General features: G+C 49.8%; 1 protein-coding gene across 28 annotated transcripts in view; it reads right to left on the bottom strand.

The window, feature by feature from the left end:
* Positions 1 to 24189, bottom strand: part of TBL1X (transducin beta like 1 X-linked) — a 252978-nt gene that overhangs the window by 45224 nt on the left and 183565 nt on the right. For 25 of the 28 annotated variants that reach the window (XM_086387904.1, XM_086387922.1, XM_086387916.1 and 22 more), the window contains one exon: positions 16051 to 16161. The exons of 2 other annotated variants lie outside the window; for them this stretch is intronic. In XM_086387904.1, the coding sequence (XP_086244030.1) occupies positions 16051 to 16108 (58 nt within the window). In that variant the 5' untranslated portion in view covers positions 16109 to 16161. Of the gene's footprint in view, positions 1 to 16050; positions 16162 to 16538; positions 16635 to 24189 lie in introns of all 28 variants that reach the window. One more of the 28 variants, XM_086387907.1, reaches the window with a different exon arrangement.

Genomic DNA, 24189 nt, shown 5'->3' with positions numbered 1-24189 from the left:
TGCTTCAATTTTAAGGAAAAATGTTAGTAATCATTAACAAAATACTTTTAGGTGTATGCAGATATGGCAAAATGATGTCTCTGGTACAAGAGAACCAAGAATGGGAAATACATGTATAGACAAGGGAGGACTACAGACAAGTTCAAAGGACAAGGAAGTAATAAATACTCAGGATACAAACACTGTGTCCAGGTTCCCTGGACAGGAAGAAACACATGTATTCTATGGGCAGCCTCAGACAAGAGTCTGCAAGCTGTATCCTCTGGGCCAAATCTGGCCCCTGGCTTGTTATTATAAATAAAGTTTTATTGAAACACAGCTACTCTCAATGGTCTATGTACTTTTGATGGCTGCTTTTGGATCACAAAGACAGAAATGACGGTTGCGATAGAGACAAAAACAATACCTTTTAAAGTAAGATTCTGCAAACTGATCCAGGGGAGAGACCTAAATTATGAGACTACAGGTCTTCAGGAAAGCGGTTTTGGATCCGTTGGCTTGTATAACCCTAAGATGCAGACCTAATGAGAATATTGGAAAAGGAACATCACTGCCTAGCTTCCCTCAGTAAAACAGACATGAACATACCAGACAGAGAATTAACAAAACGGAATTCAGTGAAGAGGACAAAATGTCCAGGCCACGTGGGATTTATTTCAGGAATGCAGACTTAATGCTGAGAAATAAATCCACCATCCCAGCACGTTAAGAGTGAAGAAAAATCATTTAAGTGGAAGATTCTGGAGCCAGAGGGTGTATTCTGAATTCTAGCTCTGTGACTTCCTGGCAGCATGACCTGGGCAAGCCTCTATCTTCTCAACACTTTGGGTCACTCACCTGTCAACGATGGAGGCAGCTGTATCTACTTCTTGAAAATAAAATGAAAGCGTTAGTTGCTCAGTCGTGTCCAACTCTTTGCAACCCCACGGGCTGTAGCCTGCCAGGCTCCTCTGTCTGTGAGATTCTCCAGGCAAGAATACTGGAGTGGGTTGCCATGCCCTCCTCCAGGGGATCTTCCCGACCCAGGGATCAAACCTGGGTCTCCTGCACTGCAGGCAGACTCTTTTTTATCGTCTGAGCCACCAGGGAAGCGCCATCTCCATCTTAGGGGGAAACAGTTTGACTCATCAAGAACTGAGAATCATGCCCGGCACACAGCTCATGCTCAATAAATGGGAGCTACAGTCATTCAGACAAAGCAGCGGAACAGATGGAAACCCTGATAAGATATAGGGAGTGCCTGGCAGACAGAGACGCGAGGATGAGAGGACTGGGCATGGGGGCAGTCGGAAAGATACCGTGGACGAGAAATAGATGACAGCAATTCTGACATTTTCACGTGAAACCTGGATGAGGTTACGGGGGTCAGAGGAAGTTCTTTGCAGGGGAGGAATGGTGGTCAGGAAATGGCAATGCTCTCAGTGTGGGATCATGTTGAAGGATGCTTGGGAAATACACAACTAACAGCAGTACTGAAGGCAACGGAGAGGCTGGAGATGGCCCCCCCAGACTGGGGGATCTGAGGAGAGGCTGGGGAGAGACCACCCACTCCCACCCCCAGACAGGGGGATGAGATGCGAGTTAAGGATGGAAACCTACACTTGCAGAAAGAGCACCCCACTGCCCGCAGACCTGGATGCGGGAGGGAAAGAAAAAAGGATGTCACCTTTGGGATAGTGGCATTTTAGACGTGGACGGAGGAGACGTCACTAGGGCTACAGACAGACACTCGGGAGAAAAAAGGACAGTGTTGTGTCTGACAGTCCAGATGACCGGCTCACCGAGTCTGGAAGGAAGAAAGGGAGCTGTGATTGGCAGAATGAAGTACATCAAAGCTGGACATTTTGAAGGTCACATTAGAATTTCAGAGCAGGCAGATCTTACATGTGATGGTGTATGATCTTTGGAAACAGGCACCGTGCTGAGCACGGTTAATTCATCTCAGCTAAAAAAGGAAACGGGAACCATCTGAGGCTTTTTCATATCGTCCCCACCCTTTAAAGGAGGAACCAATGGCCTAGGAAGTTGTAAGGACTTCTTCAACAGCACCTGACCTTCCTCTGATGGCCATACGCATGGAAATGATTTGGCTATATTGAGCAAGACACACGTTGAAACAAGTGTAACCTACACGCAGGCTTCCTGGGTGGCTCAAGTGGTAAAGAACCCACCTGCCAAGGCAGGAGACCCAAGAGACGCAGGTTCAATCCCTGAGTTGGGAAGATTCCCTGCAGAAGGAAGTGGCAACCCACTCCAGTATTCTCACTCACAAAATCCCACAGACAGAGGAACCTGGGGGGAGCTATAGTCCACGGGATCGCGCAAGAATCAGACGTGGCTGGGCGACTAAACAACAAGTTACAAACACTCGGCCGATTTGCAAGTGCTTTTGTAGCGCATTGCTTTCTCCCAATTCTCTGACAAGTCAACAAGCACAGGAATGGCTAAGCTTGAATCTGAGCTTTGAACGCACAGACGACGGAGGGCAGCAAACTCAGAAAAGATGGCAGAACCGCAACCGCATGGGAAACCGGGATGGCTGAGAATCTCGGGGATGTGTCGAGAGCAACCGCACCACGGTTCCGTTTTGCTACGCTTCAGTGGGTTATCATCACACCCAAACAGCAGTTCAGGAAGACATTTTTTTTTTGAATGAAGAGGAGCTCGTTGGCAACGGGCACCACTCGAAGAGGGTTTGGGATGAGATGATCCCAACCCAGTGCAGGGTGTTTTGAAAGCCCTAAGGGGCCTAAGGGGAGATGGCCCCCCGCAGACTGAGCTCTGTCCTGCAAAGGAAGCGTGGGCAAGCTTTGCTGCGGGAGGTGTGTGCAGCCCTGCCCCCACAAAGCTCTCCTGGGGGGATGCTTTCTATGTGAGAGGCGTGGGTATCACATTCTCCAGTTACTTACCCACCCTTACACTTTTTACAGTGAGTTTTCAAACATGAGGTAAAAACACACAAGTGCACACGTGACTGTTACACCACCACACACCATGGTGTCCACCTGGAGGGTACTGGGGCTGGGCGGACAGCCTGGGTCTGTCCAGGTGCTCCTGCCCCTTCGAAAAGAGCTGCAGGTCCACATAAAAGCCTGGATGGCAAAGCTTGGGTGGCTAACAAGTCAGCCCCTTTGCCATCGGACATGCTGCTGGGAGAACCAGGTGTCATCACACTGCTCAGCCAGGAGGGGACACCCCCAAGTCTGTGCCTGGTTCTCCTGGACTGGACCCCGTGCACCTTTGCCCTTGGCTGACTGTAACCTGTCTCTTTTTAACTTGGGAGGGGGGTGGGGGTTGTTCCCAGGTGCTGCTAGGGGTAAAGAACCCTCCTGCCAATGCAGGAGACTTAAGGGATGCGGGTTAGATCCCTGGGTGGGGAGGATCCCCTGGAGGAACGCAAGGCAGCCCACTCCTGGAGAATTCCCCCAGTCCCTAGGGTCGCCAGAGATGCCGAGAGTCACTTGAAGTGACTTGGCACCTACCTACGGATTACATCTCAATGGAGAAAAACTGAAGCTATCAATTCAAACAAAGGGTTCTCTTGGATACTGTGTAAACAAGAAAGCTGAACAAACAGAATATACACCCAACTGTATACGATTAAGAGGAATGTAACAAAAATGGAGCATCGACTTTGATTAACGTGTTGGTCTTTTCGATTGACTTTTCTTGAGACGTAAGTGCCACCTAACAAAGTGTAAGTCTGGGGTATGCACCGTGATGATCTGATACATGGATATACGCTGTGGAAGAACCACACAATACGCTCAGCTCACATATGCAGCACCTCACATGATCAACCTTTACTTACTTCACTGAGAACACTTCCAGGATCTTAGCAACCGTCAAGTACCCAATATACCACTATGAAGTAGGTTAAAATCCGTATCTTTTTGTTGTTATAATCCGTATCTTTTTGTTGTAATCCACTGCGAGTGTAACAGTTACTAAATTCTGTGAAAGTCGCTCAGTCCTATCCGACACTTGGCGACCCCATGGACTATACCATGTAATTCTCCAGGCAGGAATCCTGGAGTGGGTAGCCTATCCCTTATCCAGGGGATCTTACCAACCCAGGGATTGAACCCAGGTCTTCCGCATTGCAGGCAGATTCTTTGTTTACCAGCTGAGCCACAACGGAAGCCCAAGAATACTGCAGTGGGTAGCCTACCCCTTCTCCAGTGGATCTTCCCCGCCCAGGAATCGAACCGGGGTCTCCTGCATTGCAGGCAGATTCTTTAGCAACTGAGCTACCAGGGAAGCCCAAATTCTGTGACTCCTTCTAGCAAATCATAGAGCCTAGGGGTAGTCTAGGAGACAGGGATACATCACCAAAGAACTGGAAACAAAGAAATGAGACATTTCTGTTTCACCTGACTTATTTCCTTGCTCCCTCCCTCCCTTTCCGTCCTCACAGCCTGCAGGATTGTAGATCCCCAACTGGGGATCGAACCCCAGTCCCAGCAGTGAAAACACCAATTCCTAGCCACTGGACCACCAGGGATTTCCCTCACCTGCTTTTAAATTACTTTTATCCTGTGCTCATGCGGACAAACCATTCAGGTATTCCTTACTTATTATCTGATGAAACGAATATTTTCCTGTATGCTTTCTAAAGCAGAGGCTACCACTGCCTCACAGAAGTGCTTGCCTTTACCGTTTCATAAGGATCCTCTTTTTAAACGGGGACAACATTAGCAATGTAAAAATGCCACCGCAGTCAGAGAAGTATTTTTAGCAACTCAGCTGAACAATGAGCCCTGAACCTGGGTTTAAATTAAGCTAGCTGAACCATTAAAATGCCTTCCCGAATCCGGGGTGGGGGAAACGTGTCTAGCATAAGAAGGCAGTCCAAGCTCCCAGGAAACACAGTGGAGCCTACAGGGTGATCTGTCAGCCGCTAGAATTAGAGGGCAATGCTGCTGAATCATTTCTGGAGACGCAATTATTCACGAATGTTAAGAGTAACACCCTTTTCCTGGTTATCTAATCTCCTCACCGGGAGTCCAGAAAAAACCAAAACCCAAAGAAAAACAAAACCCAGATTGAAGACAGCTACTCCCAATTATTTTATTATCTGCTGGAGAACAGTATTGGCAGAAGTTCCCCCCTTCTTCAAGGGGAAAAATACTCTGGAAAAATTTTATAACAACAGGGACCGCTAGGACCACTGTTAAGAGTTTCATTTGCTTTCTGCAGAAAGAATCAAAATGCAGCCCAAGAAGACGAAACAGAAGGGAGGAATGAGAATCTCGTTACAACTCCACTTTGCAATAAAAACTAACTGAAGAAACACATCTCACAACTGAAGGATGTGTTATCAGTGGTTCTCAACTAGGGGTGGTTTTGCCCTCAGAGGGACATTTGGTAAAGGTCAGAGACATCTTTGGTTGTCACCAGGGAGGGCGAGGGGGGCAGGGCGTTCCTGTCATGCAGTGGGTGGAGTCCAGGGATGCGGTCTTAAGAACCTACAATACAGCATAGCCACCCAGCCCATACATCAACAGTGCTGAGGTTCAGGAAGCCAGGCCTCTGAGAAAGGTTGAGCGTCTTCAGATAATGCATGCTGTTCTGACCATTCAGAGTCCCTCCAAGAGATTCAGTTCAGTTGCTCAGTCGTGTCCGACTCTTTTCGACCCCATGAACTGCAGAACACCAGGCCTCCCTGTCCATCACCAACTCCCGGAGTTCACTCAAACTCATGTCCATCGCGTCGGTGATGCCATCCAACCATCTCATCCTCTGTTGTCCCCTTCTCCTCCTGCCCTCAATCTTTTCCCGCATCAGGGTCTTTTCAAATGAGCCAGTTCTTCGAGTCAGGTGGCAAAAGGACTGAAGTTTCAGCTTCAGCATCAGTCCTTCCAATGAATATTCAGGACTGATTTCCTTTAGGATGGACTGGTTGGATCTCCTTGCAGTCCAAGGGACTCTCAAGAGTCCTCTCCAACACCACAGCTCAAAAGCATCAATCCAAGAGATTAAGACCCTCAAACTCTGCCCACCTAGGAGAAATCTACAAGTGAAGACCACGAAGGGGATACTGAAAACCTGGCAAGACACAGGACCAGGAACGCAGAAGAACACCGAAGAACACTATTAAAATATTGATTGATTTTCGGCTGTGATGGGTCTTCGGTGCTGTGGGCGGGCTTTGCTCTGGTTGTGGCCAGCAGTGGCTACTCTCGAGTTGCAGTGCCTGAGCTCCTCATTGCAGTGGCTTCTTTTGTTGCAAGAGCATGGGTTCGAGGGGCACGTGGGCTCAAGTCGTTTCAGCTCATGGGCTTAGTGGCTCTCCAACATTGGCATCTTACCACACCAGAGATCGAACCGGGGTCCCCTGAACTGGGGGGCGGATTCCTATCCATGATGCCACCAGGGCAAGTCCCTGAATATGGACTTTTATCCTTCTACTAACGATACAGCCTGTCCAACGCCTATGGTGCCAATCAAATGCAGAACAGCTTCTCACGACAATGTTCCAGGAGGAGCGGGCCAGGTGAGCCTGGCCTATGATGCACGCCTGAGTCTGCTGAATTACCAACGAAGCAAAAATCTGGCTCTGGATACACAACCACCACTGTTCACCTTCAGATGACTCGATTATTTTTCTGTTGCCAAAAGCCCCAGAATGGCTGTGTGGCTATCCGCTTCTAAGCTAACACGGTAACACTCGAACCCATTATACAAAAGACACTCCATCAGAACCGAGGCCTGAGCCTTGGCTAACGACCTGCAAAATCTTAATTAAAATGTCTCGGCTGCATTTGTATTACTGACCACCTTCTCTGTCTCAGTCATAGGCAAAGCTCTGCAGACCATGGAAGCGTAAAGTCATGATTTCTCTGGTCTTTTTTTATTTTAGTAATTTCAAGATGATCATAAGCTGTGAAAACAGTGGAGTCATTTCACCCAGCCACCTTCAACAGTGACATCTTCTCTCACCGTAGGACAGTGTCAAAACCAGGGAATGACTCAGGTGATGGGTCACCTGACTGCAAACCTTCAGCTTCCCTCCTTTCAGATCGGTGTGTGAGCATCACCTAGGCACACAGCGTCTATGTGAAAGCTACTCCATCATGTCTGACTCTTTGTGACCCCGTGGACTGTAGCCCACCAGGCTCCTTTGTCCATGGGATTCTCCAGGCAAGAAGACTGCAGTGGGTTGCCTTTCTTTCTCCAGGGAATCTTCTCCACCCCAGGATCGAACCCAGGTCTCCTGCATTGGCAGGCAGAGTTTTTTTTTTATTTAACCACTGAGCCACCTGCTGCTGCTGCTGTGTTGCTTCAGTCGTGTCCGACTCTGTGCGACCCCACAGACAGCAGTCAACCAGGCTTCCTGTCCCTGGGATTCTCCAGGCAACAACACTGGAGTGGGTTGCCATTTCCTTCTCCAATGCATGAAAGTGAAAAGTGAAAGTGAAGTCACTCAGTCGTGTCCGACTCTAGCGACCCCATGAACTGCAGCCCACCAGGGTTCTCCGTCCACGGGATTTTCCAGGCAAAAGTACTGGAGTGGGGTGCCATTGCCTTCTCCGACTGAGCCACCTGGGAAGCACTTATTCAGTGAATTACACCATGTGAGATCTTCCCGGGCCAGGGATCAAACCTGTGCCACCTGTATCAGCAGGTGGATTTTTAATCCCTGGACTACCAATATGCATAATTTTTACACTGCTCAGGAACATTTCTGCAGAGTCATACCTCTGTGCGTTCAGAACGGAACCATCCTTTGGCTCTGTGCCTGGACTTGCCTGCGGAGAGAAAATGCCACCTAAATCTTACTTGGAATCTGATGTGAGGCGGGGCAAGAAAGGGCATATGTGTGTGCTACCTGGTCAGGAAATCTTTCTAACCATTCTCCTAACAGAAGCTCCACGAAATGCATGAAAAAAATGCCATCTACCTTCCATTTAAAACCTCAAGAGTCTGGTTATGTAACATGAATTCACAAGGATAATACAGACCACAGAGCCATGTGCGTATTATGTAAACCAAAGGAAACATGCCTGATTCTGCCTGGCCAGTCACATGAGTGCAGATATGGGCTTGAAACCAGTCCATCCTAAAGGAAATCAACCCTGACTACTCACTGGAAGGACTGATACTGAAGCTGAAGCGCCAATACTTTGACCACTTGATGTGAAGAGCAGACTCACTGGAAAAGACCCTGATGCTGGGAAAGATGGAAGGCTGGAGGAGAAGGGGACGACAGAGGATGAGATGGTTGGATGGCATCACCGACTCAATGGACATGAGTTTGAGTAAGCTCCGGGAGTTGGCGATGGACAGGAAGGCCTGGCGTGCTGCAGTCCATGGGGTCCGCAAAGAGTTGGACACGACTGAGCGACTGAACCACAACAGAAAATAGCTCCTGTCCCATGTTGTAGGCGCTTCTGTTTGAAAACCACCAGCGCTCCTCGCAGAAGACAGCAGGTATGGCTGTGCTAAGGTAGGCAACAGATATGCATAATAGATTAGCCTCCTGACCATGAACCACGACAAAGCAGGAAGCATACTTCACTGTATAAGGAGTTTCCAATCTTATTCAAAGGTGTTTATTTAATTTTTTAGTCTTTACCCAATGTCTCACCATGTTGCTTCTGTTCTACGTTCTGGGGTTTTTGGCCTCGAGGCACATGGCATCTTAGCTCCCCAGCCAGGGATTGCACCCACAACCCCCACATTGGAAGGTGAAGGCTTAACCACTGGAGCACCAGGGAAGGCCCTAGAAGGTCTTTTTGTTGTTGTTGTTCAGTCGCTAAGTCGAACCCAAGACTCTTTTGAGACGCCCATGGACCGCAGCACGCCAGGCACGAATGTTGTAAAATCCCCACAATAAGCAGAGAAATGCACCATCGTGTTGATTTCTGATATATGCGAAACGAATTTCTGCCATCTGCGCCGTAACCAAAGGCTGCTTTTATTGTCTCAAGTGTTTCAAATGACAGCCACTGGGGACACCCAGCCTGGTAACACCCGACAAAACATTCGGGAAACTCAGTTTCTCACTTGTGTTTCTGGTTCGCTGTCAGAGCTACCACCACAGTCGTCAAATGGTTTCGATTAAAGGTTCTATCTGTTTTTCACGGTGTGCAGACGTTGGTCCCAATGCTAGAGGGAGGGGAAATATGTCCCCCAAGCCATGAACACCTTGGGTGAATCTGCATGAATACCCATGCAAATCAATGCACATGGAGTCTTGGCTCCTGTCTTCCCAGGTGGGGCAATGGTAATGCGCCTGACTGCCCGTGCAGGAGACTCAGAGGACATGGGTTCGATCCCTGGGTGGCAAAGATCCCCTGGAGGAGGGCATGGCAAAACACTCCAGTATTCTTGCCTGGGAAGTCCCATGGACAGAGTAGCCCGGCGGGCTACAGTCTATGGGGGTGCAAAGAGTCAGACATGACTTAGGGACTAAGCATATCAAGTTCAGTTCAATCACTCAGTCATATCTGACTCTTTGCGACCCCATGGACTGCAGCACACCAGGCTTCCCTGTCCATCACCAACTCCCGGAGTTACTCAAACTCATGTCCATCAGGTTGGTGATGCCATCCAAACATCTCATCCTCTGTCGTCCCCTTCTCCTCCCACCTTCGATCTTTCCCAGCATCAGGGTCTTTCCCCATGAGTCAACTCTTCACATCAGGTGGCCAAAGAATGGGAGTTTAAGCTTCAACATCAGTCCTTGCAGTGCATACTCAGGACTGATCTACTTTAGGATGGACTGGTTGGATCTCCTTGCAGTCCAAGGGACTCTCAAGAGTCTTCTCCAACACCACAGTTCCAAAGCACCAATTCTTCGTCACTCAGCTTTCTTTATAAAGAAACTCCAGTTTCTTTATAAAGTTGGATGTCCAAGTCTCACATCCATCCGTGACTACTGGAAACACCATAGCTTTGACTAGATGTACCTTTGTTGGCAAAGTAATGTCTCTGCTTTTTAATACGCTGTCTAGGTTGGTAACAGCTTTTCTTCCAAGGAGCAAACGTCTTTTAATTTCATGGCTGCAGTATCTACCTGCTGTCTACCTAGCATTCCACCCAGCGCCTCCCACCCAGTTTTCTGCAGAAGGGTGCACTGGCTCAGGAGAAGCAGGCGGGCACGTGTGGACCCTGTCCCACTCAGCGGATCCATGGGAACCACGACCCCAGTAACAGGTTCACAGAGGCTAATTCCAAACCCTGAGAGGAAGCGTTAGCATTTCATCAGTATTGTGCAGATATATCTGCAGGAGACCAATGTCTTTTTACCTATTTTCCAATATTCCCTGTGCCCCAGGCACTGATTATCATTAGCTCTGTGGCGGGAATGAAATCTATAATATAAAACCACCAGCGGCTGTGAATTGCCTTGCTGTTGAGTGAGACCGAAGCGGACGCGGTAGATTCTGATAAACTGAACCCAGTTTTGTCACCTGGCCCAGCAGTGCGCCTCCCAGACAGCTGCCCAAGAAAAAGGAAAACCCCAGACCACAAAAGCCTATGTGCAAATGCCCCCAGGAGCCTTAGTCGTAGCTTGGAAACCACCCAAATGCTCTTCCACAGGACAAACGACTAACCGCCCTGCATCCATAAAACAGAATACTGGGCCAGGCTCAGTCTCTTAAGTCACGTCCAACTCTTTGCGACCCCATGGACCATAGGCCGCCAGGCTCCTCTGTCCATAGGATGCTCCAGGCAAGAATACTGGAGTGGGTTGCCATGCCCTCCTCCAGGGGATCTTCCCAACCCAGGGATTGAACCTGCATCTCCTGCATTGGCAGGCGAGTTCTTTACCACTGTGGAAGCCCATAGGAAATAGAAGACCATGTAGCATATAAAGGAAGTAGTACTGAAGTATGCACCAGTGTTAGCCAATCTCAGATGCACGGAGTCAGAAAAGCCAGACTCTCAAGGGTACACGCTGCAGAGATTCACTTCTCAGTCACAATCGCAGAGGCAACACTGCAGTGCCAGGAAGCAGACCGGTGGCACCAGCAGCTGCGGTGGGGTGAGGAGGAGACTACAAAGGGGGAGTTTTTGGTGGAACCATTCCATATCTTGTTTGTGCAGGTGTTTGTATCACTCTGAACATCTGTATTCTAAAAAGGGTCAATTTTCTGGCGTGAAAATTATACTCTATGTAAAAAAAAAAAAAAAAAACCACGGTAGAGATGAAGGTGCAGAGGGATGGAGAAGCTGGACACTGACCATGAAGGGAACTGCCAGGCTGGGTGGCAGAGCCGCTCTGCCTCAATCGGCTTCTTACAAATCGTCAGGATGACAAAAGCGACCACATGATTAACCCCCAAGAGGCAGAGGCCGATGGACTCCTAGCCCTCCAAAGCGGACTGCCGCAACTCATGCAAAACGTAAAAATTAAAAGCACAACTAAGCCACTTTGCTGCTGGGGCTGCTCAAAATCTCCAGCTGAACTGAAAAAAAAAAAAAAAAAAAGCCTTGCACACTAACCGATCTTTATCTGGATGCCAGGAGGAGCAACCATAAACAATAGCATCCAGACAGCACCTTCCACAGGCACGGCCCTTGCTTTAGACAACAGTGACGCCATGAAATCCCCTCTGCTTTAGAGGCTGTGGAATCCACGGCAGGGCGGAGGGAGGCCAGAGAGGAACCCTAGATGATGCGAATTCTGCCTCTTGAGGGCAGAAAAGGAAGCCCCTTTTCAAGATACTTTTCCTGAGTTTGCAGAGATGTGATGTGCATTTTGTCATAACACTTTCAGGAAAGTGTTGCTTCTGCACTGCGCCTCCCAGCTATCTGGTGGGGTGGGGTGCATGAGGAATCAGTGTTCTGATGGGCACCGTTTTCCCTGCAGCCCTGAACATCCTGACCGGCACATGTGCTGCCCGACTGCACCAGCCCAGCCCCTGCGGTGGCAGAGAACTTGTGCCTTGAGGTGGGCTGGGATATTCTGGGTCTACCCGCTGCCTGGTTGTACAGCCAACAGCAGACCCCCAGAGATCCAGAGGTCTGCCTCCGTGCAGGGTCCTCCCCACCTGCCATCTCCCAACCTCCTACACACACACCTTCTACACACATAGCCTGGGGGGGGTGACACGACTAAAGACCTAGGAACTTTCAAACCCCTAGTGGAGAAGCCACTCTGGGAGGAGTTGAGTGAGTCACCTAGCGTGACAGAGAATTTATGGATGATGGGTTTGATGCTGGTAAAGCAGAGACAGCACAGATACTTGATCAGGAGAGTCCTTCCTTCTCCTTCCTGCCTTCTTTTCCTTCCCCTTCCTCCCCCGTCCTTCCCCTTGTTCCCTGTCCCTTCCTTCCTCTTCCTTTCTTCATTCCCTCTTCTTCCTTCCCCTTCTGCCCTCTTCCTTCCCTTCCCTTCCATTTCCTTCCCCTCCTTTCAGCTAGAAAGGAGACGTTATGAGGCCAAGAACATGCTCTGTCCACTTGATGGCTGCTCAGTAAATTCCCTGGTGGCTCAGTCAGTAAAGACTTTGCCTGCAGTGCAGGAGGCCTGGGTTTGATCCCTGGGTCAGGAAGATCCCCTGGAGAAGGGAAAGGCTACCCACTCCAGTATTCTTTCCTGGAGAATCCCCATGGCCAGAGGAGCCTGGTGGGCTACAGCCTATGTGGTTGCAAAACATCAGACACAGCTGAGCAACTAAACCACCACCTAACCAAAGCGTGAGGATTTGAGATAAATGTTAAACAATCCCACAATGAACGTTTAACAACATTAGGCATTTCTTCTTTGGAGTATGCCCTCGTGGGGGTACCAGAGGCAGTTCCCGGACGCACACAGTCGTCAGAGGAACACACAGTCATCTCTTAACTCCTCACTCGATCTATGGGATTCTACTCAAGGCTCTGAAAAATTAGGACAGCCGCTCAGCAGATGCTACACACAATGGGCATTGATGGAATACACTGTGTCTCCCAAGGCTCCTTTCTTAGTCGCCTGGTTACAGAAAGTTTCTCAACAAATGTGAGACAAATGTAAACAAATCCTAAAAAAGGAAGTCTCGCTTTTCTGGGGGGAGGGATTAGACATTTCTGTGTTTATTCAAAGAGGCCAGCAACGCTCTTGCCCCGGGGGGCCCTGGGGACTGCCCACCGGGAGAAACCTTTCTCTAGGTTACACAAAAGTTTTCTTTCCCAAGTCTCTATTTACCTTCATGTTCACAGAGTGATGGCAATTTCACCTTAAGATTGTTTACACATTTGGACTGCACTTTTTCAGCCTATTTTTGTGCAAGTGTTTCTAAAGAGAAAGAATCCTGAATTCCAAGCTGGAAGTCTTCAGGGAGGCAGGGTTTGGCACGTGGAATTTTCATCTGCAGACATCTCTGAGAATCTATGAGATCAGTGCTGGGAGGACACTTGGACTCCAGGTGAGAGATTTCCTGGTTAATTTCCAAGGTTAAGTTATCAGAGCCGTGGGTGTGATCTCCCTGATTGACGAGGGATGAGGTGGTACATATTTTGTTCTGCTCATTTTTTTCATAGGAAATATCTAGCAAGAGCTAATCCAAATGGTCAAATGTACATGTAGAAAGAAGGTGTACTCTTCATGAATAATGATAGCTAGGGTGGACAGCAGAAACAGACACCTCAGGCTTGCGTGGGGAGAGGTTTATTTATAACATGTGGCATGCCCCACGTATTTTATCCTTTTTGTTCGAGGATCAGAATCGAGCCATTTGGGTCGCCTGCAAGACTGGCCCATCTCACCCTTCTGGGCTCATTCTGAAAGAGTCTGGACCCAGGGACTCACACTTGGATCAACCTCAATGATAGCATGTGCGGAAGTGGGATGTGAGAACTGGCTTCTTTCTCGAATAATCAATTTGCAGACTACAGAAAATGTGACACAAAGTGAATCAAGCTTCAATATGCACAGAACCGACTGTTATAGCTTGAACTGTGTCCGCCGCAACGGCATAGGCTGGTAGTCCTAGCCCACAGCACGGCTCAGAATGTGACGGCGCTTGGAAGAGGGTCCCTGCAGATGTCATCTGTTAAGACGAGGTTGTGCTGGAATACCGTGAGCCCCCTAATCCACTATGACTGTGTCTTTACAAAAAGGAGAAGTCCGACAAACGTGGACAGAGAGTGACACGCACACAGGGAGAACGCCTCGTGAAGGGGAAGGCAGGTCTCGGGGAACAAAGCGCCTATGAAGCAAGGAGTGCCAAAGACGGTCCAGCCGAAGCTGGCAGACAGGCCGGAGCAGACCCCGTGGGGCAGACAGTCGCGGGAAGAGAGCAAGCCAGCTGGCACCCTGCTTTGGACTGCTGTCCTCCACGGCGCTGGGACAGAGCATTTTTGTTCAAGCCGCCCCACTGAGTTACCCCACACCAATTCTGTACACGGATCTGTAACCAGCCCACAGACGCTCTCTCTGTGGCCGGGACCAAGAACACCAAACACCCCAGCCCCATCCATCTATACACACACACACACACACACACACACACACACACACACACACACACACACACACACACTATATGTATACACCAGCCCACAAATGCCCTCCCTGTGGTGGGGGCTAAGAACACCAATCACTCTAACCTCTCCCTATATATACATATATACACACACACACACATACACACACATTTATACGTTTGCTTGTGTGTTTAGCTGCCCAGTTGTGTCCGAGATGCTTTGCGACCCCATGGACTGCAGTCCGCCAGGCACCTCTGTCCATGGAATTCCCCAGGTAAGAATAGTGGAGTGGGTTGCCATGCCCTCCTCCAGGGGATCTTCCTGACCCAGGAATGGAACTGGGGTCTCCTCCATGGCAGGTGGATTCTTTACCAGCTGAGCTACCAGGGAAGTCCCCATATGTATACACCAGCCCACAGATGCCCTCCCTATAGTGGGGGCTGAGAACACTCAGATCACCCCACCCCTCATGTATATACACCACATGTATACAGCAGCCCATAAACACCCTCCCTATGGTGGGAGCCAAGGACACCCTATCGCCCCACCCTATAATATATACACCATGTACACACACCAGCCCACAGATGCCCTCCCTACGGTGGGAGCTGAGAACATGAAATCACCCCACCCCCCACGTATATACACCAGCCCATAAACAGCCTCCCTATGGTGGGAGCCAAGGACACCCTATCGCCCCACCCTATAATATATATACCATATACACACAGCTGAGAACATGAAATCACCCCACCCCCCAGGTATATACACCATATGTGTACCCTAGCCCATAAACACCCTCCCCTATGGTCGGGACCAAGAACACCAACCGCCCCACCCCCATGTAGATGCACCATACATACACACCAGACCACAAACGCCCTCCCGAGGATGGGGACCCAGAACACCAAAACCTCCCCGCCCCTCACCACATCTATCACAACTGCTCTTGATCAAAATGGGCTTCCCCTGTGGCTCAGCTGGTAAAGAATCTGCGTGCAGTGCGGGAGACCTGGGTTGTATCCCTTGGTGGGCAAGATCCCCCTGGAGAAGGGAAAGGCCACCCACTCCAGTATTCTGGCCTGGAAAATCCCATGGAAAGAGGAGGCTGGTCAGCTATAGGTGTTCGGGTTACAAAGACTCAGACTGAGTGACTAACCCTTGACTTCACTTTATTAGAGGTACTTCCTTGGTGGCTTAAGACGGTAAAGAATCTGCTTGCAATTTAAAGAGACCTGGGTTCAATTGCTCAGCTCGGGAAGATCCCCTGGAGAAGGGAAAGACCACCCATTCCAGTATTCTGGCCTGGAGAATCCCATGGACCGCATAGTCCACGGGGTCGCAAAGAGTCGAAAAGGACTGAGTGACTTCACTTTCCCTTCACTTGATCTTCATTCCAGGCTGGCTTCAGGTGAACAGAAATGTCAGCACAAACAAGAACACATTCCCTCATCCCGCCCCAAGAGCAGGACGGCCCAGCCCCTTCTCCGCCTCCCTTCAGTCCTCTGAATGAGGGTGTCCGGAGCTCTCTCTTCCCTATAGACCGGGTTTTCCATCCGTGGTTGCTGGCCCTGCAGGTGGCGTGTTGGAAGGTGTTTTTTTGCCGCTCCGGGCAGGAAGCCGGCTTCTTACCTGACTCCTGGAGATATCGGTACACCAGGAAGTTCACCTCGTCACTGGTAATGCTCATCTTAGCCTCACCTCGCGGGGATGAGGTCTTTACGAAGCAGCAGCCACCACCCTCTGTCGGAAAAGGCAAGAGGAGAAAGCGGAGAGACGTTTCAGACACTGCCTGCGTGTTCCTCCTCAACCGCATTTCTTTCGGAAAATAATTGATACATGTAATACTCAGGAGGTAACTAATGCCCCATTCCTGCCGTACGTTCTGGTAACATAAAGGTTTTATAATTATCTAAACATATATACACATACAGATGAAAAATTTCCCCTGTATTTCCTGGTGACATAAAGCTTTTATAATTACCTAAACATACAAACATACAGGTGAAAAGTATCCCCCAAAACACGAGCTGATGCGTTTTATAATGCTGGCATGGACTCATCTATAAACCACATTAACGGAGACAAAATCAGGGGCACCAGAAAATGAGAACAAACACCTCGACTTGATTCAGTGAAGATTCTGCAGCGGTTGGTACCGAGCTTCAATGGAACCCCGAGACAGAAGGTGGCTGGTGGCACCGGCTGGCCCTTCCCTGGACAGACGAGGAAGATTAGAGTCCTGTCGACACCCCCAGGTTGGGTGACCACGTAGCTCTGGTCACACCTGTGGGTCTGCAGCACAGATGACTCACAGCAACCTCCCACGCATCCAAGTTCCATGCTGAACCTGACGGTCACCGAACCGACAGAGTGCACATGGCCCCGACACACACAGCGAGGAGCTGAGTCATCGACAAGGAGATATGACTTCTATTAGGAGGCGGGGAGTCAGCAAGCTGCCCCGTGGACAGAGTGCAACGACAGCATTCGGTTCTGCGGCAGACTGGCCAAGACCATGGCATCTTCAAGGATGAACCAAGTGCTTCTCGGGACCCAGGGGCAGGAAGACCAGCCTGTGTGCCCGGACTGTGGACTGAGATGGCCTGTGTCATCGGCCAAGCAGGATTCTTACAGAGCTCAGAATGCTTGTGTGTGCTAAGTCGCTTCAGTCACGTCCGACCCTCCGCGACCCCCATGGACTATGTGTAGCCCCAGCCAGGCTCCTCCGTCCCTGGGATTCTCCAGGCAAGGACACTGGAGTGGGTTGCCATGACCTCCTCCAGGGAAATGCTTGTGCTGACTGCAATGAAGTTAGGGGAACCCCAGGGCAATGGTTCAGACCTCCAAGGACTGATGGGTTGGAGGTAAGGCAATCATGTCCTGAGGGCACCAAGAACAGAGAACATGGCACTCGGAGCGTGGGGGGGCTTGAGGCTGAGCCAGGAGGCCTGATGCTGACTGCACCTTCATCCCTATGGAGCTGTGGACCACAGGCCTCAGTTTTCTACCTATGCCAGCTGCGGATGCTAAGAACCGCTGCCCTCCCCCTCCCCCAGGAAGGTGGTGAGGATGACATGCTTCTACACACACTTCCAGACCAGGGCCCTGAGCACCGCAGAGACACAGGAGGGCTCTTAATCCTACTCCGCCCCACTGCAAGCATCCTCAAAGCAGAGAGACCACCACCGCCCCCAGGAACACGCCTCCAAAAACAATAACAAAAATGGGTTCTTGATTAGTGACATGGTGTTTATTTTCTTGCCTGACCCAGTTTTGATTCATGCATGTGTGTGCTCAATCGTGCCCGGCTCTTTGCAACCCCCATGGACTGTGGCCTGCCAGGCTCCTCTGTCCATGGGATTTCCCAGGCAAGAATACCGGAGCAGGTTGCCATTCCCTTCTCCAGAGTTCTCATCGGAGGCACCTCCCATTAGGTAGATCTGAGAATCTTTGTGGTTGTGACTGGGCAGAAAGGAAATGACCGTCTTCACTGTGTGGTAAAAACCACACATTCCCTCACTGTTCTGGTTTCAGAAGAAAAAATCAGTGTGAGCTGATGACACGTCTGGAGACTTCCTGCTTAACATGAGTGTTCCAACATAAATAACCACTGGGGGGCTGAAATCCATCAGGAAGCTGAAGGGAAGATTATTTACGGTATTTTTCTTTTTTTAATAACTTACTTTCCAGGTGGCAAAAAACTCTTAATAACCACAGTCATAAAACAGTTCAAAATTCAGTTGCAAGAGAAGTCGTGTCTATGATGTTATACTTAAAATGGAGAACCAACAGGACCTGCTGTCCAGCACAGGGAACTCTGCTCAATCCTCTGTAATAACCTTATGGTCACCAGGGGGAAGGATGCGGGAAGGGACAGTTAGGGAGTTTGGGATGGACATGGACACACTGCTGTATGTAACATGGAGAACCAGCAAGGACCTGCTGTCCAGCACCGGGAACTCTGCTCAATGCTCTGTAATAACCTTATGGTCACCAGGGGGAAGGATGGAGGAAGGGATAGTCAGGGAGTCTGGGATGGACATGGACACACTGCTGTGTTTAAGATGAAGAACCAACAAGGACCTGCTGGACAGCACAGGGAACTCTGCTCAGTGTCATGTGGCAGCCTGGATGGGAGGGGAGTTTGGGGGATAAGGGATACATTTAATGTACGGCTGAGTCCTTTTGCCTTCTACCAGAAACTACGGCAATGTTGTTAATCGGCTGCACCGCAATACCAAGTACAAAGTTAAAAAAAATAGTTTTTTTTTTTTTTTTTTTTAAGGGAGTGGGAAATGGTGTCTAAGGGTTTGGCTGTATTGCGTGTACAGTATTTAACATGCTCTCATACTCCAGGAAGGGACAGGACCGCTCCCCAAACAACACAATCTGACCTGCTCTGTGATGATCTTAAAGGATGTAATGACCACAGAGCCACTTGAGCGTCAGCTCTGGGAGATGAAGACAGACAGGGCGAGTGAGTTTCCCTGCCCACGGGCGGGGAGCCTGGTTCAGAAACAGCGATGGAACAAGCACACAGTCACTCCAGGGTGGGGAGCGTGGTGTTCAGTGTGATATCATCCATGGCAGAAGTTTCTCTCTTAGTAAATCGGTGCCGTTAGGACGCAGTCTTATAACATCCTGTCATGCGGCCCCTTCCGCCGTTCTCCAGGGATGGAAGAAAAAGTCGGTCTGAGGTCCTGTCTCTGCTATGAGTCTGCTGGCCTGGACACTGGAAGAATGCATCGCGTAAGGTGATCTTCTGGACAAGGCCCTGGGACTTGATTCCACGCTGAGTAAGGGTGCAAAGCCAGAGCTGGAAAATCTGCTATAAATGACCTCATTGCAGCAAGGCGCTTTCACAAATTCTCTGCCGACTGCAACATAGTAGGACTCACCTCCTGGCTTCCCTTCTCCATAATACTGGGGGTAGTTTAGCCGATCAGTCGTGTCCAACCCTATGTGACCCCATGGAATGTAGCCCACCAGGCTCCTCTGACCATGGGATTCTCCAGGCAAGAATACTGGAGTGGGCTGCCATTTCGTCCTCCAGGGGATCTTCCCGACTCAGAGAGTGAACCTGGGTCTCCTCTGCTGCAGGTGGATTCTTTACCGACTGAGCCACCAGGGAAGTCCATAACATTGCTCTCTTTTCAAATGGAAACTGTGTTTTCCAGTGGCCAGTTATGAGACTAGAAGCTTAATGTGTGTGTCAACATTTACATATAAATGCTCTTGTACACACTGCTGGAGACTAAGGTGGGGAAGAAGCAAGCCTGTTTCATCACATTACACACCTGCTCAGCTTGCATTAACTGAAACGAAGCCGCCACGTAACTGCTGGAAAACGACTGCAAACTTTCGTTGTTGTCCAAAGACAGTAATGAGTACTATTCAATAAATGATGGCTTTTATAGTTGGACTTCAGTTATTGCAGAATGTACACACAGAATAGATTGGACAGAAAACAAGAAAATGTCAACAGTGGTTTCACCTTCTTTGCTTCCCCCACAGACTTATCTTCATTTTACTAAAGAGTATTTGCATGCATATTATCCTACAGTGAGAAATACAGTCCCCCCAAAGGTAAGATTTTTCACTAATTTTATAGTTGTATTTATTTACTTGGGAGCCCAATGGTCCAAAATTATAAACATAATCCAAGAACTATTCTTTCCTCACCAGAGTTCACATGCCCAGCAGTGGCATGCACGCGTGCCAGCTTGCTTCAGCGTGTCCGATTCTTTGCAGCCCTATTACCTCAGCCCGCCAGGCTCCTCTGTCCCTGGGATTCTCTTCAGCGTGTCCGATTCTTTGCAGCCCTATTACCTCAGCCCGCCAGGCTCCTCTGCCCCTGGGATTCTGCAGGCAAGAATGCTACAGCGGGCGGCCCTGTTCTCCTCCAGGGGATCTTCCCAACCCAGGGACTGAAACCACGTCTCTGACGTCTCCTGCACTGGCAGGCGGGTTCTTAACCACCAGTGCCACCATCTGAATAAGAGAATGCAGTAACCTAGTAAGACTGCAGTCCTCAAAAGGATTTTCATGACCGGCAATGACATCCATGATACAGTGCTACGTGAAAAAAAAAAGGAGGCTCCAAATGGAATGCGCGTGTGCCTAAGTTTCAGTTTGTACACACACACAAGGCCTCCCCCGGTGGCTCAGTGGGTAAGCAATCTGCCCCCAACGCAGGAGACCCAGGTTCGATCCCTGGGTGGGGAAGATCCCGTGGAGAAAGAAATAGCAATCCACTCCAGTATTCTTGCCTAGAGAATTCCATGGACAGAGGAGCCTGGCAGGCTACAGTCCATGGGGTTGCAAATAGTCAGACACGACTTAGCAAGTAAACCACACAAACCACACACACACACACACGTACAAATAATAGATACCCTCTAAAATGTAAACAGTAAAATAAAATGCACCAGTCTCTCCAGGGCTGGGACGATGCTGGACTTAAATCCGTGTACGTGTGGCGTGCCTTTTCGGTATTCCCCTAATTTCCTCCTACAAACGTGAACTGCAGTCACATTCATTAGGATGTAATTAAAATCAGGCAGCGTCTTCAGAAATCAGTATGAGAACAACCCAGCTAAGGAGGAGAGAAATTGGCAGGGTTGAGACAGCAAGGAGAAGGGAGCCTCCTCGGGTTAGAAAAATAATGACACGCTTCACAGAAATCAAAAGGGTGAGGCCTTCAGAAAGGGGCCTTTCTGAGCCTATGTGCCGGCCCTGATTCATTAGTGGCTGGTTGGTTAGCTTCGTTCCGACTCTCTGCACACAGGCATGAAGCATGGAGACGCGAGAGGACGGGACGTCCTGGCCCAGACATGCGGCCAAGACCACGTGTCCCCCTCCCGAGCAGCCATGGGTCCCCATCTCGAACCCTCTGAGCCGCACACCCTGCCCACCCCACACTTCTCTGCCCCATCGGGAGGCAGGCCAGAGGGAAACCTTCCTAAAAAAGTTCACCCCGATGATAGCAAGCCACTGCTAAGTAAGGTCTGTGTGGCAGAGAGACAGACACACACGTAAGTCCGACAGCACCGTTATATTTTACAGCCTTCCGTCCACGAGGTGAAATGCAAGCTCAGGTGCCCAAGCTTTCGCAGCTAAGTGCCTCGGGAAATACGGACAGCTTCAATGTAAAAATGCCCTTTCCCTTCTTTGCTGGAGGACGTGGGTCTGCCAGCTAAGGCTTCCGATTAGTCCGTAAATTAATTTACAGACTTTAATTATCTGAGACCGAGGGGCTGGAATGACAGTCTCTGCACTAGGCCCTCTGACAAATCACAGGAATATACACAGGCTGGTTACGAAAGCTCTCAGACAATGTGATTTTCAGCCACATACGCAAGATTTATCTTGGCCTGGATGATTCCCTTTTCTGTGGTAGGTGGAGTCCTAAGTGAGGTCATCGACTCCTATAATGTGGTCTCCAGAGTTTTGAAAAAACAAACAAGCAAAAAACCCTGTGGCTTTGTCTGTAAATATAAAGGCAGGCGATGCTTTGCCCTCTGAGTCAGCCTGTGTCTCAAAAACCTTGGTGCTAAAATAGGGAGATACTGAGGGCAGAAGGAAAAGGGGGCGACAGAGGATGAGATGGCTGGATGGCATCACCGACTCAATGGACATGAGTGAGTAAACTCCGGGAGTCGGCGATAGACAGGGAGGCCTGGCGTGCTGCAGTCCATGGGGTCTGCAAAGAGTTGACACGACTGAGCAACCGAACAACAAAAACAAAAGTATACTGTGATGCTTCAGCTTTAAATGAGCATGGTGACCCATGCCTCTATTCTTGCCTGGGAAATCCCTCGGACAGAGGAGCCTGGTGGGCTACAGTCCATGCGGTCTCCAAGAGTTGGACATGAGTGAGCACGCATGCACACACAACAACCACACACCACATAAAAGAAAAATACTCAAAGCACCGTGAAGCCGAGTATCCCAAGAGTGCCCTTTGACACTGAAATCAGCAAGCAGAAGGCATTCAGTTTTGTCATCCGACGCTCGGCAGGTGAAATTCCCACAGCCAGAGGAGTGCGCAGATCAAAACACAGAAAGAAATTCTGATGCGAACAGGGAGGGGTCGTCAATCTCGGTACTGTGGACACTCAGGACCACATGGATCTCTGTGACGGGTTCCCCGACGCCCTGGAGGATGATAAACAACATCCCTGGTCTCCACCCACTGGGTGTCAGGAGCAAACATCTTCCTCAAAGGTCTCCAGACGTGATCAAATGTCCCCTGGGAAAGGCTGGTTCCAGACGTCCAGAGCCACACTGCCCGTGGAAGGCCCTGTAATTCCTAAAGTCCATGAGCAGCGGCAGGCTGTTGGCCAAGCAACCACAACTTAGTAATAAAGTGTCAGTCACTTGACCGTGCCTGACTCTTTACGACCCCACAGACTGTAGCCCGCCAGGTTCCTCTGTCCGTGTGGATTCTCCAGGCAAGGAGAATCATGTTCATGGAGTGCGGTTGCCATGCCCTCCTCCAGGGGGATCGTCCCAACCCCTGGATCGTACCCGTGTCTCCTGCCCTGCAGTTGGATTCTTTATCATCTGAGCCAGCAGGGAAACCACAATGTGGACGCTGTCTTAAGCTCGCCATGGACCTCGCAGAGCTGCATGTCAGAGGCCTTCAACTCGAAGGTCACGGTCAGAAGACGGAGAAATAAAATGGGTGTCTTTCTCGAGGTCAAGGCTGGCGCACCGCAGCCCACAGGCAGATTCACACGTCGCCCACCTTCCGTAAGGCTTAGGAGCTATCCACGGCGTCTCTGTTTCTAAATGGCTGCAAGGAAAATCAAAACAATCCTATTTTGCCACCCCTGAAATTGCGATGACATTGGAAATCCAGTGCCCATCGGTGAAGTATTACTGATGTCACTCAGCCACACTCGTTCATCTGTGTATGATCAGTAGCGGTTCTCACAGGGCAAAGGCAGAGGAAAGCAACGGAGACCCCGGGGCCCACAAAGCATCAGCTATCAACATCTACTCTCTGGCCCTTGATGGAAAACGTCTGCCAACCTCACTCCCCCGAAGATTGTCCCCTCTCTACATTAGAACACGCCCGTCTTGTCGTTTTCCAGCCGAAATTCCTGTCTGGGAACCTGAAGGTGATGCCCTAAGAATGTGGACGCTCCTCAGGCATAACCCGCTGGTGGCTCTGAAATGAAGAGCCAAGAAGACACCACAGCCATCACCTGCTGTGTGTCCGTCACTGTCCGACGAGGGACCTGCTGAAACTAGGCTAAGTCAAACGGGAACAGACCAAGGTCCGTCTGGTCAAAGCCATGGTTTTTCCAGTAGTCCTGTATGAATGGGAGAGTCGGACCATCAAGAAGGCTGAGCACCGAAGAATCAATGCTTTAGAACTGGGGAGCTGGAGAAGACTCTTGAGAGTCTCTTGCACTGCAAGGAGATCCAACCAGTCCATCCTAAGGGAGATCAGTCCTGGGTGTTCATTGGAAGGACTGATGGTGAAGCTGAAGCTCCAATCCTTTGGCCACATGATGTGAAGAGCTGACTCACTGGAAAAGACCCTGATGCTGGAAAGATTAAAGGCAGGAGGAGAAGGGGACGACAGAGGCTGAGATGGTTGGATGGCATCACCGACTCAATGAACGTGGGTTTGAGTAAACTCTGGGAGATGATGAAGAACAGGGAAGCCTGGCGTGCTGCAGTCCATGGGGTTGCAGAGAGTCACACACAACTTGGTGAATGAACAGCAACAGGAACAGACATGAGCCCTCACTTTCT

Source organism: Bos grunniens, chromosome X (genome assembly GCF_055505025.1).
Source record: "Bos grunniens cultivar Pamir isolate PY7600 chromosome X, Bosgru_T2T1.0, whole genome shotgun sequence".
In the NCBI taxonomy this organism is placed as follows: domain Eukaryota; kingdom Metazoa; phylum Chordata; class Mammalia; order Artiodactyla; family Bovidae; genus Bos; species Bos grunniens.
Note: the sequence above shows the minus strand (reverse complement) of the source record. Positions and strands in the feature narration are given on the sequence as shown.